This window comes from Fusarium solani, assembly GCF_023522795.1.
Source record: "Fusarium solani strain SB1 chromosome Unknown bctg00000015, whole genome shotgun sequence".
Classification (NCBI taxonomy): Eukaryota; Fungi; Ascomycota; class Sordariomycetes; order Hypocreales; family Nectriaceae; genus Fusarium; species Fusarium solani.
The window spans coordinates 815,361-836,914 of NW_027072143.1; the positions used below are offsets into that span (position 1 = coordinate 815,361).

General features: G+C 50.3%; 3 protein-coding genes across 3 annotated transcripts; 1 reads left to right on the forward strand and 2 right to left on the reverse strand.

Moving 5' to 3' along the window:
- Positions 1 to 2,143: 2,143 nt before the first annotated feature.
- MRS44_018202 (uncharacterized protein) lies at positions 2,144 to 12,575 on the forward strand (the record flags this gene model as incomplete). Its single annotated transcript, XM_065616400.1, has 5 exons — positions 2,144 to 2,447; positions 2,500 to 10,212; positions 10,277 to 11,488; positions 11,866 to 11,882; positions 12,177 to 12,575. 5 exons carry the CDS (start codon positions 2,144 to 2,146, stop codon positions 12,573 to 12,575), a joined length of 9,645 nt encoding a protein of 3,214 aa, XP_065472472.1.
- A 33-nt stretch (positions 12,576 to 12,608) lies between these two features.
- MRS44_018203 (uncharacterized protein) lies at positions 12,609 to 13,640 on the reverse strand (the record flags this gene model as incomplete). Its single annotated transcript, XM_065616401.1, has 1 exon — positions 12,609 to 13,640. One exon carries the CDS (start codon positions 13,638 to 13,640, stop codon positions 12,609 to 12,611), a length of 1,032 nt encoding a protein of 343 aa, XP_065472473.1.
- A 2,203-nt stretch (positions 13,641 to 15,843) lies between these two features.
- MRS44_018204 (uncharacterized protein) lies at positions 15,844 to 20,426 on the reverse strand (the record flags this gene model as incomplete). Its single annotated transcript, XM_065616402.1, has 7 exons — positions 15,844 to 16,370; positions 16,554 to 17,845; positions 18,265 to 18,708; positions 18,760 to 19,126; positions 19,182 to 19,289; positions 19,607 to 20,292; positions 20,338 to 20,426. 7 exons carry the CDS (start codon positions 20,424 to 20,426, stop codon positions 15,844 to 15,846), a joined length of 3,513 nt encoding a protein of 1,170 aa, XP_065472474.1.
- Between the last annotated feature and the right edge of the window lie 1,128 nt (positions 20,427 to 21,554).

Consider the following 21,554-nt stretch of genomic DNA (forward strand, 5'->3'; position numbering starts at 1 on the left):
GATATCGTCCTGTTGTGAACTCGCGGAACCCAACCCAACCATTTGTGTTGACACAGCGCCACCGAAACCCCCCCCAAGGGTGAGGTTGCTCATGCAAAGACACCTTGCCACCAATGACTGACAGATATTTGTCTGACTTTTGCATGCGAATGATGTACCAAAAGCCGGGGGTAGGGATGGAGTCGAACGATAAGACATCGTCTGAGTTTTGAAAATCGTTGGTAAGAGAGGGGGTAGGGCATGTAAAAGATGATGTGAATGACATCACGTCAGCGCTGTCGTGTTCACTTGATGGTCTTGGCGACGTACGAACTGGGGAATGGCTCTGCATCAGTGGAAAATATTGTTAGAAAATCGAAACCAGAGCGTAGTACAGTTATCAAAGCGTGCATGGGGCGAGTTTTAATCCTTTCGCTACCTCCATTTATTATTGTAAAGACCGTGTTGGGCACGATTTCACTGACAGTGTGAGCTTTATGAAAGCTGAGCGATGATTGGCAGCAACCTCGAAGTAGGCTGGTCATGAATTCGGGTAGAGTTTACGCCAATGCAGGATTAGGTTGGAAGGAAGGAACATCGATCAAACTGTACTTATCACGAGCCGAGTGGTTCGACCTTTGTAAGGCCCCGCGGGGGGCCCGGAGACTGCACTATGACGCGTCATCGTCAGCCAGTCTCCGCAAGTACCCAGCTCACCGTGGCAGGAGCAGCCAAGTGTATACACTTGAAGCTTAGTTGTGTGGGAAGTGTCCTTACGCAGGGGTGGCTATAGGCTTTGAAACAGGAAGCCCCCAAATATGTTACTCCGTAGACATGACTCATTGAGGAAACGTTCTTATCATCATCATAATGAAAAGCAGTGCAAATTGGCAGATGTGAAGGAACGATAAGGAGCTACATAGGGTTTTCCAGCCAACGACTTCGAAAAATATGAGAAGGGACAAACTGGAGGAAAACACATAATGTGTGTTAGTTTTCGCTAGGAGGTGGGAAATTTTTCCCACAAGTTCCCCGACACGTCATGGATCGAGTCACAATGCTCTCAGTGCGTTTTATCAGCTCTTTTATCTGGCGCTCCTGCCATTTCTTGCAAACCTAAGAGATGCCTCGGGTCTACTTCCCCGCATCGCGACCAGTCCGAATAAGAGGCTGGAACCTAACCAGGAACCTGGCAGCTCGTCATGAAATAATCTCTTAAGCTATAAGCTAGATTGACATCAGTCAGTGTAAGACTTACCTTGATATTGAAACTCCAACGCTCTGTTGGCACGAGCTTTACACATACTTTTTCTTGTTTTGCCCACAGCACGACACTTCTCAAGTGACGCGGCCTTGACACAACACAAGGCTCCCGCCCCTGATAAAGCTGGAACCAGCCTGCAGTTGAAGTGCGCTATGGCAAATGCTTATCTTACGAAACCCAAAGACGTGGTTAGGCCGAAGTGAAGATCACATGCAATTGAGAGAAGTGCTATCCCTCTTCATCGCCGAGCTGCTTATCAAGCGTTAAGCGGCCAAAACCATACTGCTTGATAATCAGAAAAAATGTTCGTCAAGGTGACGGCAGTAGAAAGGACAACGTCCTGTGCCCGCCCATCCGTCAGTGAACAACTCATCGAGTTCTCCGCCACCTTCTCGTATCGGCGGTAGAAGTTCCGCCAAAGAGGGGGATACTTGGTGTCATTAAATTTCATTGACATAGAAGCCTTTCAGGTACTCATTCTTCGACCCTTATCTTGAGTGACTTCGTATCTCAATGGTACAGGATACAAGGGGAACTTTGATAACACAGGTTCAGATACATGCCATCGATGTTTGACGTGAATACTTCTTCTGCACTCTGTGGAGGCCTTTTCAAACTGCCCTCCATCTCGGCTAACTTGAATTAGCATCGTCACGCCTCGTTATCTCTACGACATCAAGATGTTGGAGGCCCACCGACCTTCAATGGGATCTCTAATGCACCGTGTGTTGGTCGCCGTGCGAAGCATAAAGGCCAATAGTCAACATTTTGTGATCTGTCCTCACCTCGGCACGATTCCCATTAATCCCAAGGCTGATGAAAATTGAGCCACGCTCCGCCAGCACGTCCAATCCCATTACCAAAAACAAACTCTTTCCAGTCAATCTGTGTTCTTGCAAAATGCCTTACACCAATCTAGATTCAGAGAACCTGACAAACAAGGACATGGAATATCTTTATTATCACCTCTTTTTACCAGCCGAACTTCCAAATGGAGATGACAATTGCCCCGAGGACGAGAGGCTTCTCATGGGCTTTGTTCATCACTCTCTGGAAAGTTTTCTCATGAAGACTGATCCTGAGGCTGGTGCCGCAATCAAAGCTTGCTCAGCCATGATCGAACGTCTCCAGAAATCCAAGAATGCCCATGGGTTTTTGAGTGCGGGCGGCGTACAAAACGTTTTGCAGCAGCTTTCTCTTGAAGGTACGATCCTTCAACATATCCTCACTCAAATATTGACACAATCGAGCAATAGCCCCTTCTGCATTGTTTCACGTTCCAGCTCAGAATAGCGGGGCTTTCGTGTATAAAACCACTGCCTCAGTTACCTTTGAGACATTCGAGCTATCTCCGTCCAACAAAGCGGTTGTGGAAACTCGAGGCCGTTTAGTTCGCCGCTTTCCAGCCAACGCGACCGAGATACCCTGCCGACATCTTGAGGATGAAGACTTTCAGGCCGCGCTTGCCAAAACCCTGGCAAAGATGAGTCACCAAACTGTCGAGGAGACGAAACAGAAAGTCAAGAAGGCCAAGCAAAAGCACGTCGAAGATAGAGAGACAGTACACCCACGAATTGTTGTCGATCTACTGCCCAGTATACTTCGTGGTACTGGAGAACACGTCAGCGTCACTGGCATCAGCAAAAACACCCATGAGGAGGTCATGTGGAGCAACAGCAAGCTTCCATGGAGACGATCACCACTCTGGCTTCTCATTCGAGTTGGTCTGCAGCTGACGATGGTTCGATTTTCATCTCGAGGTCGCGATATGTTCAAAGGGTTCATGGTCTTCTTGATGGCGGAAGTGCTCAATATCTCTACAAAGCATGGTGCCGGAAGCGATGAACTTCATACGATGTCGACCAAGATTTGCCGCAGACTTTGCAAGCTGGACCATCCACGTGACGGCAGGTGGCTGACGCACGTCCGTCACATTCTATCGGAAACATCGCAGTCACTGGCCCACAGATGGGACCAGATTTGCATGGAAAGCGAAGGGCCTCTGGATCTCAAAGCCATTGAAAAGTTCAAACTGGCCGATAGCATTCAGATTTCTCTCCCAGAAATAGAGACCTTTGTCGCCTCTGTCTTGGCAAGAGAAAATACCATCAACCCTGCACACTTCAACCCAATTCCACATGTGCAATTACTCGATGGCAACCGCCTTCCCACCATTGAAACAGGCGAACGATATTTATCTTTCAGATTAGCTATGCTAGAATCATGGGTCGCAGCTAATCTCGACTTGTGGTTAGAGCACCATATCAGAGAGGAAGATGCATGTGGAGAGTTGAGAGAGCTGATCCAGTCGTACCACCAGGTGGCTAGCCGTCAGTACTCTGACCGCCCTGAAGGTGCATCAAGGATGCTTCTCACCATCGGCGAACTATGGGTGGCGATGGACAAGGCTGCCGTCCATGCCCTCCCCTCCCTGAAACTTTACGAGCCCGAGGTCCCCATCGAGGTATGGCAAGCGCTCTTGCTAACCGCTGGGGTTGAAGCAGAGAGACTCCATCGTCTTGAAAAATACTTGCTGAACCGCCAAATTGCTGCCCAGGGGGAGGGAAGACCATCCATATTCAGATCTTACGGCTGCTCACGTTCATTTTCGGTGGAGTATTTCTCTGCCTCTCCGGAGCATCAGCAACTGAAAGCCGAGATTGAAGCTCAGGCATGGGCCCAAAGGCAAGCGAAGAAGGAGGAACTACGACAACTCAAAGACGAGTATAAAATGTGGATGAAAAAGTATCAAGACAGGATGGAGTGTGACGAATACACAACAGAGGAGTTCGGTATTCCGGTCTGGCACCATTCTCACAGCTGTGTTCGCTGTGGGTATCTGAACAATGCGCACAGCCTCCAGATCGATATGCACGAGTGGCCCTTGCCTCAAGACGATTTTGAGGCCCAATCGACTGTTTTTGAGCTCTCTGTCCCTGCCATCTTCTCGGAATGGCGAGACAGTACCCTGTACGTCATCAACGATGTGCTACTAAGCGAGCAATCCGAAACCCCTCGTCCACAATCATCTCACCCGCTGCGCGACTACCCACCGCTCTATGAATTCTTTCGAACGGGCAGGGGCTACCGTGTCCATCTACTCTCTGAGACAAAGCCAAACATCATCACTCATCGACGAACATTGTATGTGCATAGTTGTACTGAATCCGATGTTTGTGTCAACAATGGGCTTCGCTACCAATACTTTGACGGATCTCGAGGCTGGTTCCTTAAGGAACTCCTGCCAACAGAGGGACTTTCACCCCTCTGCACGTTCAGTCTTCCGGAGCGCGCCCACAAGTTGAGTCGCTTTCTCATACGCACTTGGCGTAAGCCAGAAGGAGAAACCCCCAATGAGGTGATCGCAAGTCAGTCAGATTGCCCGGAGTACATGCCTCTGTCTGAGTACAAGGCATTGGCCGAACTACCTTATGGATACAACATCCAGTGGAAGAGCATCTTGAACCAGCTCGCCATGCCGAGGATCGACTTCAATAAAATGGAGACCGCTATTTTCCTATTTCAAATGAGCCTTCAAGCTGGCCCTAGATCTTCGGTAACTACAAGGTGGACACACACAAGGCTTAGCGACCACGAGTTTGGACAGAAGATTCTTGAGAACTTGGCTAAAGGTGTTTCACGCATCCGGGAAAACTGGGAATCCTATACCACTTTATGTTCCTTGACTTTTTTGGCATCCCGGGTCCTATCTCAAGTTCCCAGTGATCTGGTCAGCCCCTTTATTGACCTTATCGACCAGTGCCGTACTGTCGCCTATCAATGGTTAGCTATCGTGCTTGAAAGAGCGCAGGCAGCTACTGACGAGGCCCAGCGAAGAGGCTTATTAGGGGCAATGCTGAGCATTGCGCTCGTATGTGTCGACTCATTCAATATGGATGATTGCTTTCTGGCCAAGGTCCTAGCAGACCCAGAGCGAGCATCCATCTTACTTGAATGCTCAGTCATCCTCCACAACAATGCTCCTGAACAAATTTTGGCTGACGACCCTCTCCAAAACGCCCTGTTTGACAGGTGGAGGCACACCATGCATCGCGCCCGTGGTGTGCTCGTTGAACAGAGCGCCCTCGGCAACTCGTGCTTCAACATTGCTGTGAAGCGATGCTGGCCAGCATTTGCCCCTTTCTGCCCTTGGGCGCTCGCTGACAAGACGTGCTATTGGTTGCAGACAACCACCCGTGAAGGTCTGCAGGTGCATCTTGATATTCTCACGGGAGAGTTGCTGGTGAATGGCTCCCCCCTGGCACGCCTTCCGAGAGAGTACGAAAGACATGACAACTATAAAAGACTGTTCGGCGGTCTTGTCTTGAAAGTCATGCCCAGTAACTTACCAGGCATGCGTTTCTGTACCGCGCAGCTGTTTCGAGGCAACACTGTTCACTTTGGGATGCATGATCAAGACCTGCTCGTCAGGCTAGAGGCTGATGGGTCCAGTGCGGATTTGATCCCGCCGCGGACATTGAGAGGGCTGCTGCCACACTCGTTTGTCGACGAGTATGCCCATTGGTATCATGCTAACACGGGCATCGTGGAATTTCGCCCGCTCAAAGATCCATGGGATAGGAACTCGAGGAATTGGTTCCTTTCCCGTTCAGGCAAATTCTGGACGTTGAGACAAGGTGTAAGCACGTGTCTCCTCGCCCCGTGCAGTGGAATGGCGCACTGTTTGGCAGCAGTATTATCGCCACTCGAGGACTCGCTTTACCTCCACATGCTCTATGACCAATTCGTCGGCTTTGTGGAAGTCCATGCGCCCCGGTTACAGCTCGACTTTTTCTTGAAGGCTGGAGAGTCAACCATCCGATCCCGACAGTTCCGTGGCATGCACATCGATCCGGACCAGTCGGTGGGAACGCTGGTGGGTTTTACGAGCAAACTCACCCTGCGCAGTGATTCTGGTCCGCCAGTGAGAATGTTGATCGTTCCGGAAGGACGTGTACATTTCCAAAAGGCTAGAGGTCATGCTACTGTCGCTGTAACCTATGGAACTGCTAGGCGCATACAGAATTATCGGATCGATGATCTCCTTCGACGTCTCGTCGCGAACACGAAGCTTGAGAGCAAGCTTTTTCTTGCCTATGTCCATGCTCTTACGTCCTTCTGTCTTCCAGATCCATTCCTAGGGCGGACAGGAACGGAGGAAGCCATTCGTCTCTTGGGTTCTGCATCTGTCCGAGCGCCCGGTCCACTGTCTACAACAGAGCATGACAGGTTGCAATCAATCGCTTCTCTCTCCCCGGTCCGGGCTTTCTACCCCAAGCACGAGAGAGTTATGCAGCAGGTTTCCTGGTCTTCGGATCTAAGTTTTCTCGCTCAAGACGACCGATTTTACATGATTGCGAAGGGTATTATCGACCGATCTGCCGAGGTTGGCTTTCTCTACCCTGATACCGTCAGGCCAGGCAAACTCAACCAAAATACGATCGAACTGGTTGAACGAGCTATCCTCAGGAAGGCTCGCCAGTGTGTGTCTGGCTATGGTGCAGAGGACTTCTCTGTTCAGCATGATGTCATCTACCAGTCAAGAGACAATGGGTCTTCAGATCGAGCAGCCCGTGCTGCGGAGATGGCTGTCCGAGCGTACAGCGGCCATGCAAGTTTGCTTGAGCCTGTCGCTACCAGATTCTCCAATCATTTGTACACGCTCCTGAGCCACGAAGCAATCGTATCTCCGAGAACAGTACCCCCAAAGGATGATCTGCTTTATGACTCAAAGTGGCTCAGCAGCCCTGCGAGCTTCTTGTCGGCGTACTGGTGCCAGTTGCACCAGGCATTTCAGAGCAATCAATCATGGCTCAACAGATTTGAGCTGATGGTTTGGATAGCGACAGTGGCGTACTCTTCCAAGTACGATCAGAAGGTCACACAGGCACTCCTCTCAATTGCCCTATCTTCGTCAGTCTCAGCTGTTCCTCTGCCCTCTAAGAGCTCGTATGATTTATCCCACGGATACGAAGTTAATAAAACGAGGCTTGGCAGTATCGCCGATTCTGCTGCCATCTCATTCGACAGAACGCCTGCAGCACGCCTAGTACCACGGCCACATGAGCAGGGCCACCAAATCGTGAACCGCCGCCGTCAAGAATACACGAATAAGAAAGACAAGGCAGTCGAACTATTCAAGACGGAGCTCTCCCGTCAATGGCCTTGTGAACATCCCCACGCACCTTCGGACAGAGATATCGCCTCTTACATCGACACGCCAAAAGCAATGAGATCAGTTGCCGGAGAGTGGAAGAATTGGTATGATAACCGCGAATTTTTCGGATATCTAGCGAACTTGATCAAGAGAATTAAAGAAGTGCCGATGGACAAAAGCATGGTCAACAACTCTTTCGCGCAGCCAAATATTCTACCAAAAAGCCAGTCCTTGGGATTTGTCTCAGCCGATGACCTCTTGTGTCACAGCCAAGCACCAACGATGCCAACTCGAAGTTCCTTGATCAGTGACCTCCTCGAAGGAGGATCAATAAGCTCTGAAGCGATCACAAAGTTAATTCCTCTCCTCGAATTTCTTGATAGCAAGGCCGAGTTAGGCTTTGAACGGCGCTACTTGAGGGAGTTACGACAGAGCCTGGCCAGTTTGAAGGATCACATGAGTTGGGAGCTGGCCCAAGATCATGCATCAGCACTACCAATGTTGTTCCAACAGCATCTAGTGCAATGCGAGACGAATGTTAGGTCGATCTATGAGGCGCTGTTGGACGCAGTCAATCAGATCCGACAAAATATCCCGGCAGCCATCCAGCAAGCCGTTCAAGACACCCATTGTAGACCCCGCGTCTGCCCCGCGTTATTTCTGGAGCAACTTAAAATATCACGATGGCCGAAGCTCTCCAAAACATGGCAGGATGCCATCGCGCAATACGGACTTGCGATCACTGCTCTTCAACAGGCGAAGCGCTTGGTGTCTTTCTGCAAGGATCAAGCAGATCTTGTGCGTGAGCTTGAGAATTCTGGCCATGAGGGCTGGAGTGTTCATGAGTACCCGGAATGGCTCCTTCTGGAGTGCGAAAGCGAGATCATGATCCGACAAGTGCAACAACAGATTGCTCGACAAATGATGCAGCCCCCAGACGATGTGAACACTTCACTGCAGTTGAATATGGGGGAGGGCAAGTCTTCTGTTATTGTTCCTATTGTTGTTTCCGCCCAGGGCGATGGCTCACGGCTTGTCCGTGTTATCGTGGCGAAGCCGCAATCGAAACAGATGTACCAGATGCTCGTTTCCAAGCTAGCCGGGTTGCTCGATCGCCCAGTCTATCAGTTACCCTTTTCCAGAGACATTCGACTGAACGAATCTCAAGCAGGAACTATCCACAAGCTTGTCACCAGGTGCATGCGAGAGGGTGGTGTTCTCCTCGTCCAGCCGGAACATCTATTGTCTTTTCAGCTGATGGAGCTGGAGTGCCATGCCGATCAGAAGAGCCTAGTCGCCGAGAGGATGATGGAGATTCGTCAATTCTTTCACGAATCCTCAACAGATGTGGTGGATGAGATTGACGAGAACCTTAGCGTCAAGTTCGAGCTGGTCTACACAGTTGGCCAGCAGAGGCCGATCGATCACAGTCCAGATCGATGGAGAGTCATTCAGGAAGTTCTAGGTTTGGTCTTTCGTTTCTGCACAGAGGCTGAAGTTGAATTCTCGCAATCCCTTGACATCACTCGACAGCATCCTGGTCGGGTTCCCAGGGTCCGAATTCTTCGCCGCGGTGTTGAAGCGACGATCTTTGAGGGCGTAGCAAATTTTATATGCAAGACCGGTATGGATGGATTTCCAATCGCACGTCAGCCTCCCGCCGTCAGGGACGCAGTTTTCCGGTACATTACCCAGTTGGATTTGCCAGATGTTGAGGTCGAGACTGTGAAGAATAGTTCCTTCTGGCATGAGAGCACTGAGAGCCATTTACTACTTCTTCGAGGGCTCTTTGCATCTGGCGTACTCGCGTTTGCGTTCGTCCAGAAACGTTGGAGAGTCAACTATGGCCTGGATCCAAACAGGAAAACAGGAACGAAACTTACAGTGCCATTCCGAGCTAAGGACAATCCAACACCCCGGTCAGAATTCAGTCATCCCGACGTGGTGATTGTCCTCACGTGTCTAAGCTACTACTATGGTGGGCTAGATGACGAGGCTCTCTTCACGATATTCAACCTCCTTGTGCGGTCGGACGATGCGAACCAGGAATACCAGGACTGGGTCAAGGCTACTACGATGCCGGACGCATTCAGACACCTCCAGGGGGTCAACCTCAGAGACTACACGCAGTGCAAGTTGGAGATCTTTCCTCACATTCGGTTCTCCAAAGCAGCCATCGACTACTTTCTTTCTCACATGGTCTTTGCGAAGGAGTGTAAAGAGTTTCCGTACAAATTGTCTGCTTCGGGCTGGGACTTGGGCAAGAAGAAGCCTAATGCAACCACAGGATTCAGTGGCACCAATGACTCTCGCTATGTTCTCCCTCTGGATATGAAGCAGCTTGATCTTCCGGAACAGAAGCACACCAACGCATTGGTACTGAATCACCTTCTGAGACCGGAGAACACCATTGCAGTAATGTCTGCGGACATGAAAGGTACAGCACTAGACAGCACTTGTCTCCTCTCCATGGTCGCCGGGATGAGCTCTCCCATCCGTGTCATCCTTGATGTCGGTGCCCAGGTTGTCGATCGCACAAATCTCGAGTTCTGCAAAGAGTGGCTCAAGTGCCACGATAGCGACGACCACACACGCGCTGTCGTATTTTTCGACGACTTTGATAATATCATGGTGCTCAATCAGTCCGGTAAAGTCGAAGAACTTCAAGGCTCGCCCTTTGCGGATCAATTAGACCAGTGCCTTGTGTTTCTCGACGAGGCCCATACAAGAGGCACAGACCTTAGGCTCCCTACCGATTATCGAGCGGCAGTGACACTAGGCGCGAACTTGACGAAGGATAGACTAGTACAAGGTATGATCTCCCGTTTCCTCCAGCGGGTAAGAGCGACGAGTCTTGTTGTTAACCTATCGCACAGCATGCATGAGGATGCGGAAGCTCGGAAAAGGACAGAGTGTGGTGTTCTGCATTCCAAGGGAGATTGAGCAAAAGATACATCGCCTGACGGGTCGGGTCCGAACAGGCCCCTGCGACCTAACAGTATCGGATGTTCTTTGCTGGGCCATCAGCGAGACCTGCCAGAGCTTACGGCGGGAAGTGCCATTGTGGCTCACCCAAGGCATACGCTTCGATCACCAACGACGCCTGTGGGATGAATTAGATGCTTGTGGCGATCATCTGAGCAGATTGGCATGCGCTCAAAGTTTCAAAGAGGATGAGGCATTGTCACTGGACCGGCGTTATAACCCGCAGCAAAGCCACCCAAGTGTTTCTTCACTCCTTGACCACGTCGGGTCTCGCTCTGGCGCGATGATGTATGAACTCTGCCAGCAGTTCGGCCTGGCGGAGCTGCGCACATCTTCACTGCAAGAGGAACAGGAGCGAGAACTCTCACCCGAAACCGAACAAGAAAGCCAAGTGGAGAGGCCACCCCCAGCGCAGCCGGCAAGACACAGTCTACATCCAGACGTGCACAAGTTCGTCCAGAGTGGTGTTTTTACAGGATCCATCGCAGCATTTCAGCCCGCTTTTGCCACCCTACACCTCACCTCGGCGGCGAAGAATTTCGACGTACGCGAGTTCAAAAACAATGTGTGGGTGACACGGGATTTTTCCAAGGTTGTCGAGGAATCATTTGGCTCTGATAACTACTTGGACTTATTCCAACGCTCCGTGCAGTGGATATTGACGAGCAAAGATGAGGTCCTCAACGGGCGTCTCCTGGTCATTAGCCCGTACGAAGCTCAAAAGCTTCTGCCGGATATCGAGAAGTCCCAACACGTCTCCCTTCGGCTTTACTCACCGTGGGTCAATCTCGGCTTTGAGTCGCTGGATCATCTCAACCTTTACACCGTCCCCCAAACGCAGAATTGTAGCGCCATCCCACGAAGTCTCATTACACCACTCAACGTCTTTTCCGGGCAGCTGTATCTCCCAGCTTACCACGATTACATCCACCTTTGCGATTTTCTTGGACTTGCGTGGAAAGCTGCCGATGGAACCGTCGGCTTCGGGCCCGATGGCTGGATTCCACTCATGCTGCACACGGACACCTGCATCAACAGATCAGGGCTTTCCAAGAGTCCCGTTCCGTTCTTGAAGATTTTATTCGCGAAGATACGACAGGACTGTCAGTCAATCAGAAAAACGCACATGGGGAAGATATTAGAAGGGGTGCGACTGCACGTGGAGGATTGGGCGGAGAGTTGACATTGAACATATGTGACGCCTTGCCGCTACTTTTCTTTCATTCACTTAATGAAGGCCTGACCATCATGGGTCGCAGTGGTGGAGAATGATGAAAACTGGCCCTTTCATTGTAGTTTACACCGCCATCCGTCAAGCTCAACGCCTGTGGCAAGACATCTTGATCAGCGTTGTAGAGCGTCTGCATGTTTCTCTCTACGTCTACTGCGATGTCGCGTTGTGTCAGCCCTCGGCCACTGCAACTTCCTTTGCACAAGAAAGAGTTCCAGCACTCAGCACTAAGAATAATGCTTATATTAGCCGAGCACTCTGGGGCTGTGAGTCGGAAACGATGAAAATGTGGGCCAGCACGGATCAATTCACGCTATGTGGAACACCTAACTACAATTCATCAATTACGGTTTTCTATCACTAAAAATAAATTTATAACCTATCCTTTATATAATTGATCAGTGCATCTAATTAAAATGCATTTTACTAGATAAAACTTGTGGGTAACCCAAATCCATTGGGGTGCAATGGATTCGCTTCACCTGTTCATTAGCGCTTTTTTTCTTGTATGGAATAGCCATTGGATTCGGGCCCCGTTTCAGTCTTTAATACTTGAGTAGGGTTACCGTGGCGGTGGCGATGACAAGAACGAGAGCAAGGGCAGTAACAATGGCAGGTCGAATCGGACCGTCTTGAACTACTGTCCTACACTCATTTTCGAGAATGACTCGAGTGGAAGCCAGGCGGCAAAAACGTTTGCTCAACACTACCTACTTCCCTTCTTACACAAGGACCTGCGAAAGCTAGCACGTATGGTACGCGTGGTGCCCGACTTTCCGCGCCCGGGCGTCGAGTTTCGCCACATCCTGAACATCTCCCTGCAACCGGGCGGACTGGCTCTGTGTGCATCTCTGCTGCGAACTTACTTCATAGGTGACTGGGCCAAAGTTGACGCGGTGACCTGTTGCGAGGCCAGCGGCTTTGTCTATGCTCCAGCATTGGCTGCGCTGGTCGTATAGACCCCCATCGACTCAGTTATGTTGCTCAACCTGCTAATCCACAGTCCAGAACGCCTCAGTGTCCCATACCGCGTTGCCGTTTACGTCCGTTGCGGCATTAGATCCGTTCTCATCCGTCCAGTAGAATGCGCCCCGTGACGCATCCACGACACGGCGATGGCCCCAAGGCTCCCAATAAAGCATCTGGTTGATATTCCAAAGCGGACGTCCATTGTAGAACTCGCGAAGAGAGGGCTGATACCCGTAAAGGTCCGCCCCCAAAGGAAATTCACCTTGGCATCTCCGAAAGCCCTGCACCAAGAGCTTATACAAGGCCTCCCTCAAGGTAGAGCCACCGGGGTTCTCTCGAGGAATAACCCAGCAGTCTACCTCGCAATTTGGGTCTTTGATACCAGACTTCGAAGTTGCCCTGAACTGTAACAGCAGAAAAGTTTCATGGTCAAAGCAGAAAATCTGGGGGCACGAATAGATGTATGCGTATCTAATCCACTCCTTAGTCAGTGCAGAGATGCAGAGAATGGTTACTAACGCTCTGAGTTCCTGAGAAAAGCTCTTCTGGCCTCCAGAAAGCTTGCCATCCTGCCATTGATCGGGCAGTATCAGACCTCTCTTGAACTCTCCGATAGTCACATGCTTCCTCTTGCCATTGTGCTTGACTGAGTAGGCAACATCAACTGTTTGGTCGAACTTGGTATCGGAGAGTGGCTTCTCATGCGACACTTGAAGCATGGTTGGATACTCTCCAAATGCCGCGAGGACGATGTTAGAGACCTCTGTATGGAACCACTGGATGCCATCTTCCTCCGAGCTGAGTCTCCACTCTCTGTAATTGGGGGGATACGCGCCTGTTTGAAGCCGCTCATTATCATCGTCATACGGTTCTAGAAAAGCGGCGTCGTAGCTGGCCACGACATGGCCTGGTCCCTGGATAGTGGTGTGGACGTTGAGCTTGGTGATGGCAGGGTACGATTTCGTCCATGACTTGTTGCTCGTTGATTGGAAGCCCGTAACTTTCACGGGATTCGTTGGATGTTGGTTGAGGAGGTCAAAGACTGTGGAAGACATGATTCTAACAAATAATCCGATAATCCGTAGCGCTCTACAGAGCTCTGTAGAATAAAAATAATAAAGCGTTGGATGGTTTCGATTTAATTGTAGGTGTCTTATTCACCGGTTTGCACGTTTCGTTAGGTATTCGTTAGGCAGCAGCGGGGATGCTGGCTAACATCTCGGACTAATTTGCATGCCGATCTCTGTCATGTGATCCCACCAATGATTCACGGGAAAACTCTCTGGCCACCCCTAATTGCCAACGTGCATCAATCCCTCAGTCACCACCTCGCCCGCACCATCGTCGCTCGTGATGGACGAATATGACTCTAGCTCTCGTAAAATCAAGGTAAGCTGTTTCTCGATTTACCAAGAGTCACATCACTCATCCTTCCTCTATCAGTTCGGTTTTGGCCATAGCCAATTGACAGCCATCGGACATTACAACGACCATAGTCATCCCCATGTGCTTCACCTCACTCTCCAGCGCAGCCCATTCATCCGAGCAGCGAGTCGGCTTCTCTTGCGACTCCCTTCAATACTTCAGAGCCTGGTTAGACCTCTATGCCCCAGCTGGCTCTTACCAACAAGCCTGATCCTGAAAAAACTGAAGCCGGGCTGGGATGACGAATTCGACAACGAGAAGCGCATGTATGAGAGGCTACAGGACCTACAAGGATCCACGATACCGTTTTTCCACGGCGAGGGCCGTTGCGAGGGCACTCGGGCTTTGATTCTCTCCAAAGTGAATGGAGTTGAACCATTCAACCAGAAAGACCCTTTGCCACTTGTGGACTTTCAGGACCGGGCCAGCGTCGCCTTTGACGCGTTGCGCGCCAGGGGAGTCATGTACGATGATATCAAACTTGATAATCTTCTGATCACGGGGGATAGAATCGTGCTGATTGACCTCGAATCAATATGGGAGCCTGATGACATGGATTATTTCTTTAAGTCGTGTGTTAACAACAGCGTTAGATTGTATAACAACTATCTCAGCAGTTTATAAATGGATTTCTAGATCGTGTATTTAGTGATGCAATTTCCTGTACACGTACCTACTGTATTTTAGCCGCTGTACGTACAAAGTTGTACCATACAAACTTCCCCCTTCCCTTTCTAGTAATACTAGCAACTTAACAGCCTTCTCGCCGTCCTCGTCCTCTGCCATTCTAGCCTCAAACCTCTGTTTCCACCTCAGTGCCAACCCCCAATACGTCACCCGTTGACTGTAATACACCTTCCCGCCCACAATCTTCATTGGTAGACACCATCGCGCTATCCATCCAGACCTTCTTGCCCTGCGCATTCACAAATAACTCCAGGTATGAATCTTCGAGTTCTAGCCAGTCCTTCTCCTCAAGATCCACCCAGCGCTTTTTATGGGCGTACTTATGATCCTTAAGGCGATCCAACACGCGGTCGTTCATGAAAATGAAGGCCTACATATCAGCGTGCATGGGCGTAAGGCGATTCCGAGCCTTCGTGCGTATGAAACTAATAGCAGAGAAACTTCGTTCTGAGGGTACCGAGTTCGCAAGCGTGCTCATTATCTTTACAGCTGCTCTAGCAAGAATCGAGCACTGGTTGAGGAGGCACTGTCACGCTATTGCTGGCTTAAAACCATCGTCGTATACAGCGCTGCGCTTATTAATAGTTGGGATATAGTGAGTCCAGCCGTACGTACATGGTACACGTACGTACATTTTCTTTTTGTACGTACGTACGCACAACAAGGTTGTACATACTGTACAACACCACTAGAGCAAAGCAGGATCCTGCAGCCGCAAGGAACGGATAAACGTATTAAGCCCACGGCGTTCCTTATTAGAGATGTCGTGTTTCTGTCCAAGATGTCTCGATATGCGGTCGCTCTGGGGGTTGAGGGCAAACCCGCATCTGGTACATAGGATAGCGTGCTCTGGCTCATTGAAGTGTAGGCCAAGCTTCTCTAACCACCAAGGTTCCTTGCGTGATAAGTTCATCATAGGGTAGGTAAGTGGGAAGGTGGAAAGGCTATTTCTGTGAGAGTAGGGTGTGATAAGAGCTATTGGAGTCCTTTGCTAGCGGTTGGTTTATGAATGGCAGGAGTTACGCGTCTGGCGTCTTGCTAGCCTTTTGGAAAAGGGAAGAACGAATCTACTAGCTACGATTGGCTCAGAAGTGGAAACGGGCCCCGTTTCGGTCTTTAATTCTTGAGTAGGACTATCAGGACGCTTTAGAATAAGTCCCATGAAATACGATATTCCTCCCGGGCACCGAGGGATCGTTCCTTAGAATCTATTAGGCCATAGTGATAACGGCGCTTGCTGGCCAGATACGCTCGATCTGTGATGTTCTCGCCTGATATTGGCTTGCCATAAATGCTCTGTACACCATTGCGAAGCTGAGGGGCTAATGCCAAGTGCCATAGATCTGGATTCTGAAATGGAAACATGCGAGCGGTGTCTATGATCTCCTTGGTGAGGCTATACTTTTGGCCATAAAGAATGCCTCCACGACGGAGTCGAGACCTCAGAGGCGTCAATATGGTTATGCCACCTGTATCCCGAAGCATTGACTTATGGTAGAAGTTTTGGCCGGACTTGGGAATGCTCCCATCATAGAGGTGACTAAGGTGATGACGGATGCAACAACGTCGCCAAAGGTATATCTGAGCTTTAGGCCATAGAACACTATCGTGCAGTGGGCAGGTCTCTTTGCCCATATCGATGTATAACCGGTCACTGCATATGTGGGAGAAGTCTAGAACATGGTGTAGCTTATAGTCAAAGTTCTCTATGACCGCAAGCAGATTAGATGGCGCATCCGGGTATTTAAATAGAAGCTTGGTGCCCTTTGCCTCCATGAATAGCTCTGGATCGCGAAAGTCCTGTAATCTAGGTCGGCGTAGCGCTGTGAGAACATGGTCCCATAGTTGCTACAAACCTTCCCGCGGCAGGTAATAGGACATCCGTAGTTGGGCTTGATAATTAAGGGTCTCGAGTAGACGACCCTCTACCTGAGGAGCACGGCAGGTAGCTAATGCGTGACGGTAACTTGCCGGCAAGTCCTGGAGTCTATCCACATTATAGACCTGACGGACAGCGGGATAGAAGATATCATCAAACCACCGCGAGAGCTGCTCGTCAGTTAACCGATTGAAGTCGCGAGAGCATGGCAAATGTGGAAAGAATAGGTGAAATGTGATGAAATCAGCGCCTTCGGCCCTTGCGAAGATGAAATGCGGCACGTCTTTCAGTCGTGACGGGATCAACCGGGGCCGCGCCGGATCTGGATCCACGCGATCCAAGGTAAGGTGGACGTCTGTGGAAATATTCTGACCATACTGAGGGGCAGAATAGAACCGAATCCCATGAGCCGCCGTCGCAGGAGAAGTCACGAAACCCAAGATGCTATCGATGTCGAATGAAATAACCGGAGGAGCATTTAGTGAATGTTCAGTGTGGAGACAGGCCTGCTTGGGCTTGCCTTCGAACTGTCGAAATGTATGGCCACAGAATAACTCTTGCCATTGAGTGGGGCTCAGACTCGGTCTCTCGCTATCGGTTTGCGATTCGAGAAAATGGTGTTTATCAAGTGTATGAGGCACGCTGCGAGGGAATAGCTCTGCTAACCCATGATGATTAGTTGTTCCCTCAGCTTCTATATGCGCTGCTAGAGATTCTCGATGCTCCTGTGCGCCACAACCATGGATTCCAACAAGATATTGCTGAAGAAACTTTTGTGTGGCATGTTGTAAATCGCTCCAGGTGTTGCCATTGAGAAGGTCTGCTTCCACTTCAGCATAGACCTCTGGAGTCCCAGACTCTGTCTGATCTTCGCGCTCTTCGGCACCATAGGCGTCGACTGGTTCCTCGTCGTAATAGGCTGGCTCGGTGTCGATTATGCCTAGATCATCATCTTCCCGACTGAGGGTGATAAAAATGTCACCGGAAGAGATTTCATCAGGTCCAAACTCTCTAGTGTCGACCAACGAACTGTTCTCTGGTCGCGTCTGCACGTTCTCCACCGCAAACTCAGCTGTTCGAGACGACTCAGCCTGATGATTTGTGGTCTCCATATTTTGTCTCTGTCGCTGCCGCCACCTCTGGGTACGTTCCGCTTGCAGGCGACGTCGACGTAGCGCAGCGGGGTCATGTTCATCCCTAAATCGAAACTCCATTGTTGCTTTTCTGTTGCTGGTGGCATCTCCTGACTTCACTTGAGAAATTGAGGTACTAGGGGTGTGAGAGCGTGCTAACCTAATTAGGAAATTGTAACGCTCACGCCAAAAAGTGTACTAACCCAGAAAAGGAAATTGTAACGCTCACCTGCACTCCGTTCTCTAACAGCCTTCGAGGTCATTGAGTTTAACCGTATCGTACAACAGCAACATATATCTAAGACATAAAAAATGCATTTGAATGCTATTGAGGCATACAAGTACCCAATCAAACTAAAAAACACAAGGAATTCCAGTTGTGGTGTTGAAAACCTAAGTGCTGATTCTCCTATGGATTATTACATGTATTCAAGCGTCTAGACCGACGTGTTGAAAAACGCGTCGAGATATTTCATCGAATAGTTTGACTCGTCTACCGGCACCCAAGGACCCTCCTCCCAAGCGAAGCCGTATCGGCAAAAGATTCCAACTGACCTGGCTACCGCGATCGCCCGCCTATCCGAGACCGATCCAACTTCCCGGTCAAAGGCCTGCCAGAACAAGCTAACGAGGGAGTCGCGGTTGTCGTAATAATGCCATCCCTCAGAGTCCATGTGACCAAGGACGTTCTCAAATCCCCAAAGTGAAAAGCCAAATGGGAGGATCCGAGCATCTTCCCAGTCGATCACGCCCGTAATGTGGCCGGTGCGGTGATCTACTAGGATATTCATCTCACAGAGGTCGCCATGGCTGAGAACGAGAGGATACGGTGACGAGAAGAGCGAGGGTAGCTCCGCACCGACCAACCTCAGCTTTTCGGCAAAGCGGGAGGGCAAGGTTTCGGCAAGAAGGCTGAGCCTCTGTTGGTATTCGGTGAGTAGGGTTCCAATTGCAGAGGTTTCCATTACTTGCGGATTCCTCCACGAGGAAGCGAAGAATCTATTAGTCTTAGCTCAAGTTAAAGGGTCCATGGGGGAGACTAGGAGCAACCTTGCAAAGTCGGTTACAGTATTGATAACTCGAGACGCTGCTGCAGGAGACATAGGCCTACCGGGACCGGGCGATGGCTGGACTTGAATATAGGGGACTCCAGGAAGCTTCTCCATGACGTACACGGGCAGCGGCCTCGATTGGCCAATGGTTCCATAGTAGGCGCAGTTCGCCACAACGGTTCCATGCGTATCTCGTGCAAGCGCCAAGAGCTTCATGTCTAGGAACGACGAGGGGGCTCGGAATTGGACGATGGACCGCTTCGTCCCTGCCGTTACCGTGTAGCTCCACATACCCTGGATTGATTCAGGCGTAACGGGTTCGCCGGCGACAGAGGCAGCGTATTTATCGCATTGTTCTCGTGTTACTGAAGTGTAGGTTCGGAAGAATGTGTTAATCTGATTGTCCAGAGAGTAACACACAAGGTCGGAGGCCATAGGCGGTGATTTTAACGGGAGAAGCGAATAATTTGGATGGGGTTGATAGGAAAATAGGGAAGTGTAGTGAAGGGGAAGCGAGTTCGCGTGGGGCTTTTTGGGGGGTAGGTATTTAGTTCATGCCTCAGGTATCAAGATACGATAATTTCAGGAGCTAACATCGCAGGGGATTGACAAGAATACCTAACACTTATAGCCAACAGAATAGCGACCGGTCGAGTACTTTCGAGTCAGTAGAATCAAGAAAGGGAGCGTCATAACATTGATCGTACCTAACTAGGCTAAGGTACATATGTGTGTCGAGAGCAGAGATCGTGACAACTGCGGGCAGTTGTGGCATAGACTATCTTGAAACCAGACTATTCGAAACAAGCTCCAACTTTGCATTATTACAGTCCTCGCTCACTCACACTTGACAAGTTCTTCGGCTTTCAATACGGAACTAAGCGCGGCTTCATCAGGGATGTTCTTGTCGTCGGGGCCAGTGAAGACTTGATGAGTGCCTCGAATAGTCTTCGCATGCTTCTCCAGCTCAATGAAGACCGGCTTGTCGCCACTCCTCTCAACACGCCATCCGGTGTTTCGGTAAGCACCCTGAAAGTTTGCCTTCTCATGATCAAGCATGACTGTGCCACAGTTCCCTCCAAGCACAAATTCGACCATGGCTTTTCCAGGCTCCTCAGGTGCCAGACTCTGAAGGCCGAGAAGTTTTGAGAGATTGTGTGTCCGAAGATACTCGATCAACTCCTGCAGGAAGGTTGCGTCTTTGGCAGACCAGGAGGTAGCCTGCCCCTCGCGGTACTCGTAGGCAACCAGGTTATTGTCGCCTGACAGCACGAAAATGTGGCCGTGAACAAGGTCAAGGTTGACATCGCGAATGCTCGTCGGTTTGGTCCAGTATCCTAATCCGTCACCGATGGCGCTTCCTAGCATGACTTTGTCGGCAGCTATCTTGAAGTGGCCGTGAACGAGATGCAAGCCGAACTTATCCCACATGTTATGGCGGCAAAATATGACGGCGAGGGCGTCGAGGTTGTTTTCGGAGACAGCCGGCTGCTCTCTATCATCAGGCAGCTGGTTGTACCTGCTCTCGGGTCTATCAGCACTGCATTTTTTGTAAGGATTGACATTTCAGACGCACGCGTTTGATGACACCACCAGATCGTCAATGGTGGGCACACGATGAAGGCCAGCGACGTCCATAGTAAGTTGATGTGTAACAACAGCCATGGCGAGTGTAATGATATTTCACTCAAGGATTGCTTGGGTTGGGGGCGGGGATGGAATGGAAACGCGGGACAAAGGAATTGTCGTGGGCATGAGCTGTGGGCTGGTGCTCGAGATAATAATCTTTTAACTATCAAGCACAGAGAGGATGAGTAGGCCTTAAATATTGTGATTCCGCGGCAGGGACCTTCATTTTTGAGCCTCGGGGCGATCCAGTGAGGCTCGGAGTCTATAGCGGGGCCGAGCACCATAACAAAAAGAACGAGGCGTCTTGAAGTCCGCTTTCTGCACCCTGAATACTCTCTTTACTTTCCAACGTCGTCCGAAGCTGTTGGTGATGCGATATCAGTGATGCATCGTTAGCGTCTCGGCTTGCCTTGTCCCTGCGGAGCCAGTAGACAACGTTCCGATTGGGCCAGATTCGGCTTCTGCGGCATCCTGTACCCCACCGAACTGGATGAGCGACTTCAATTGGAAAATGCGGAAAGCGAAATGACCAATTGGGATTAGTGTGGAAATCATGGCCTGCACTGACACGTGCACTGGCCCCGTGTGAGGCGACCTTGGCCAGGCAACAATGTTGGACCCCATCTGCGACACTTTCGCACTCACGTTCTCCTCGCATCCAGAACTCTCTCGCTGCGACAAAACCAACAGCTTCCACGCCTATTCTTTCTAATATCGCTCAACCTCCATTTCGCACAACCTTTGCGTCGGCTATTCGTCGATTTGTCGCTTCCGCTTCAAGATGAGGTACGAAGGAATTATGGAGTGCTGGATCAGGTCCTGCTTTTGTTGTCGCCCATTTTCTTACCCTCAGCACGGCATGCATGATTTGGGGAACTTGTGGCCATCACAATGGCACCTTCCCCGGACAAGTAGCATCGGAGGCTATGACGCAATGCCTCAGGGGACCAGGTGACAGGGGGGATTCAATCTAGCAAATCATGTTTCGCATCACTGTTTTAGCGCTTATTCCTGCCTGCGCCCCTTTCCCTCTCCCCCTCTCTCTCTCCCTCCCTCTCTCTCTCTCACTCTCTCTCTCTCACTCTCTCTCTCTCTCTTTCTCTCTCTCCCTCTCTCCCTCTTTCTCTCCCTCCCTCTCTCTCTTTCCCTCTTTTATATTCTCCC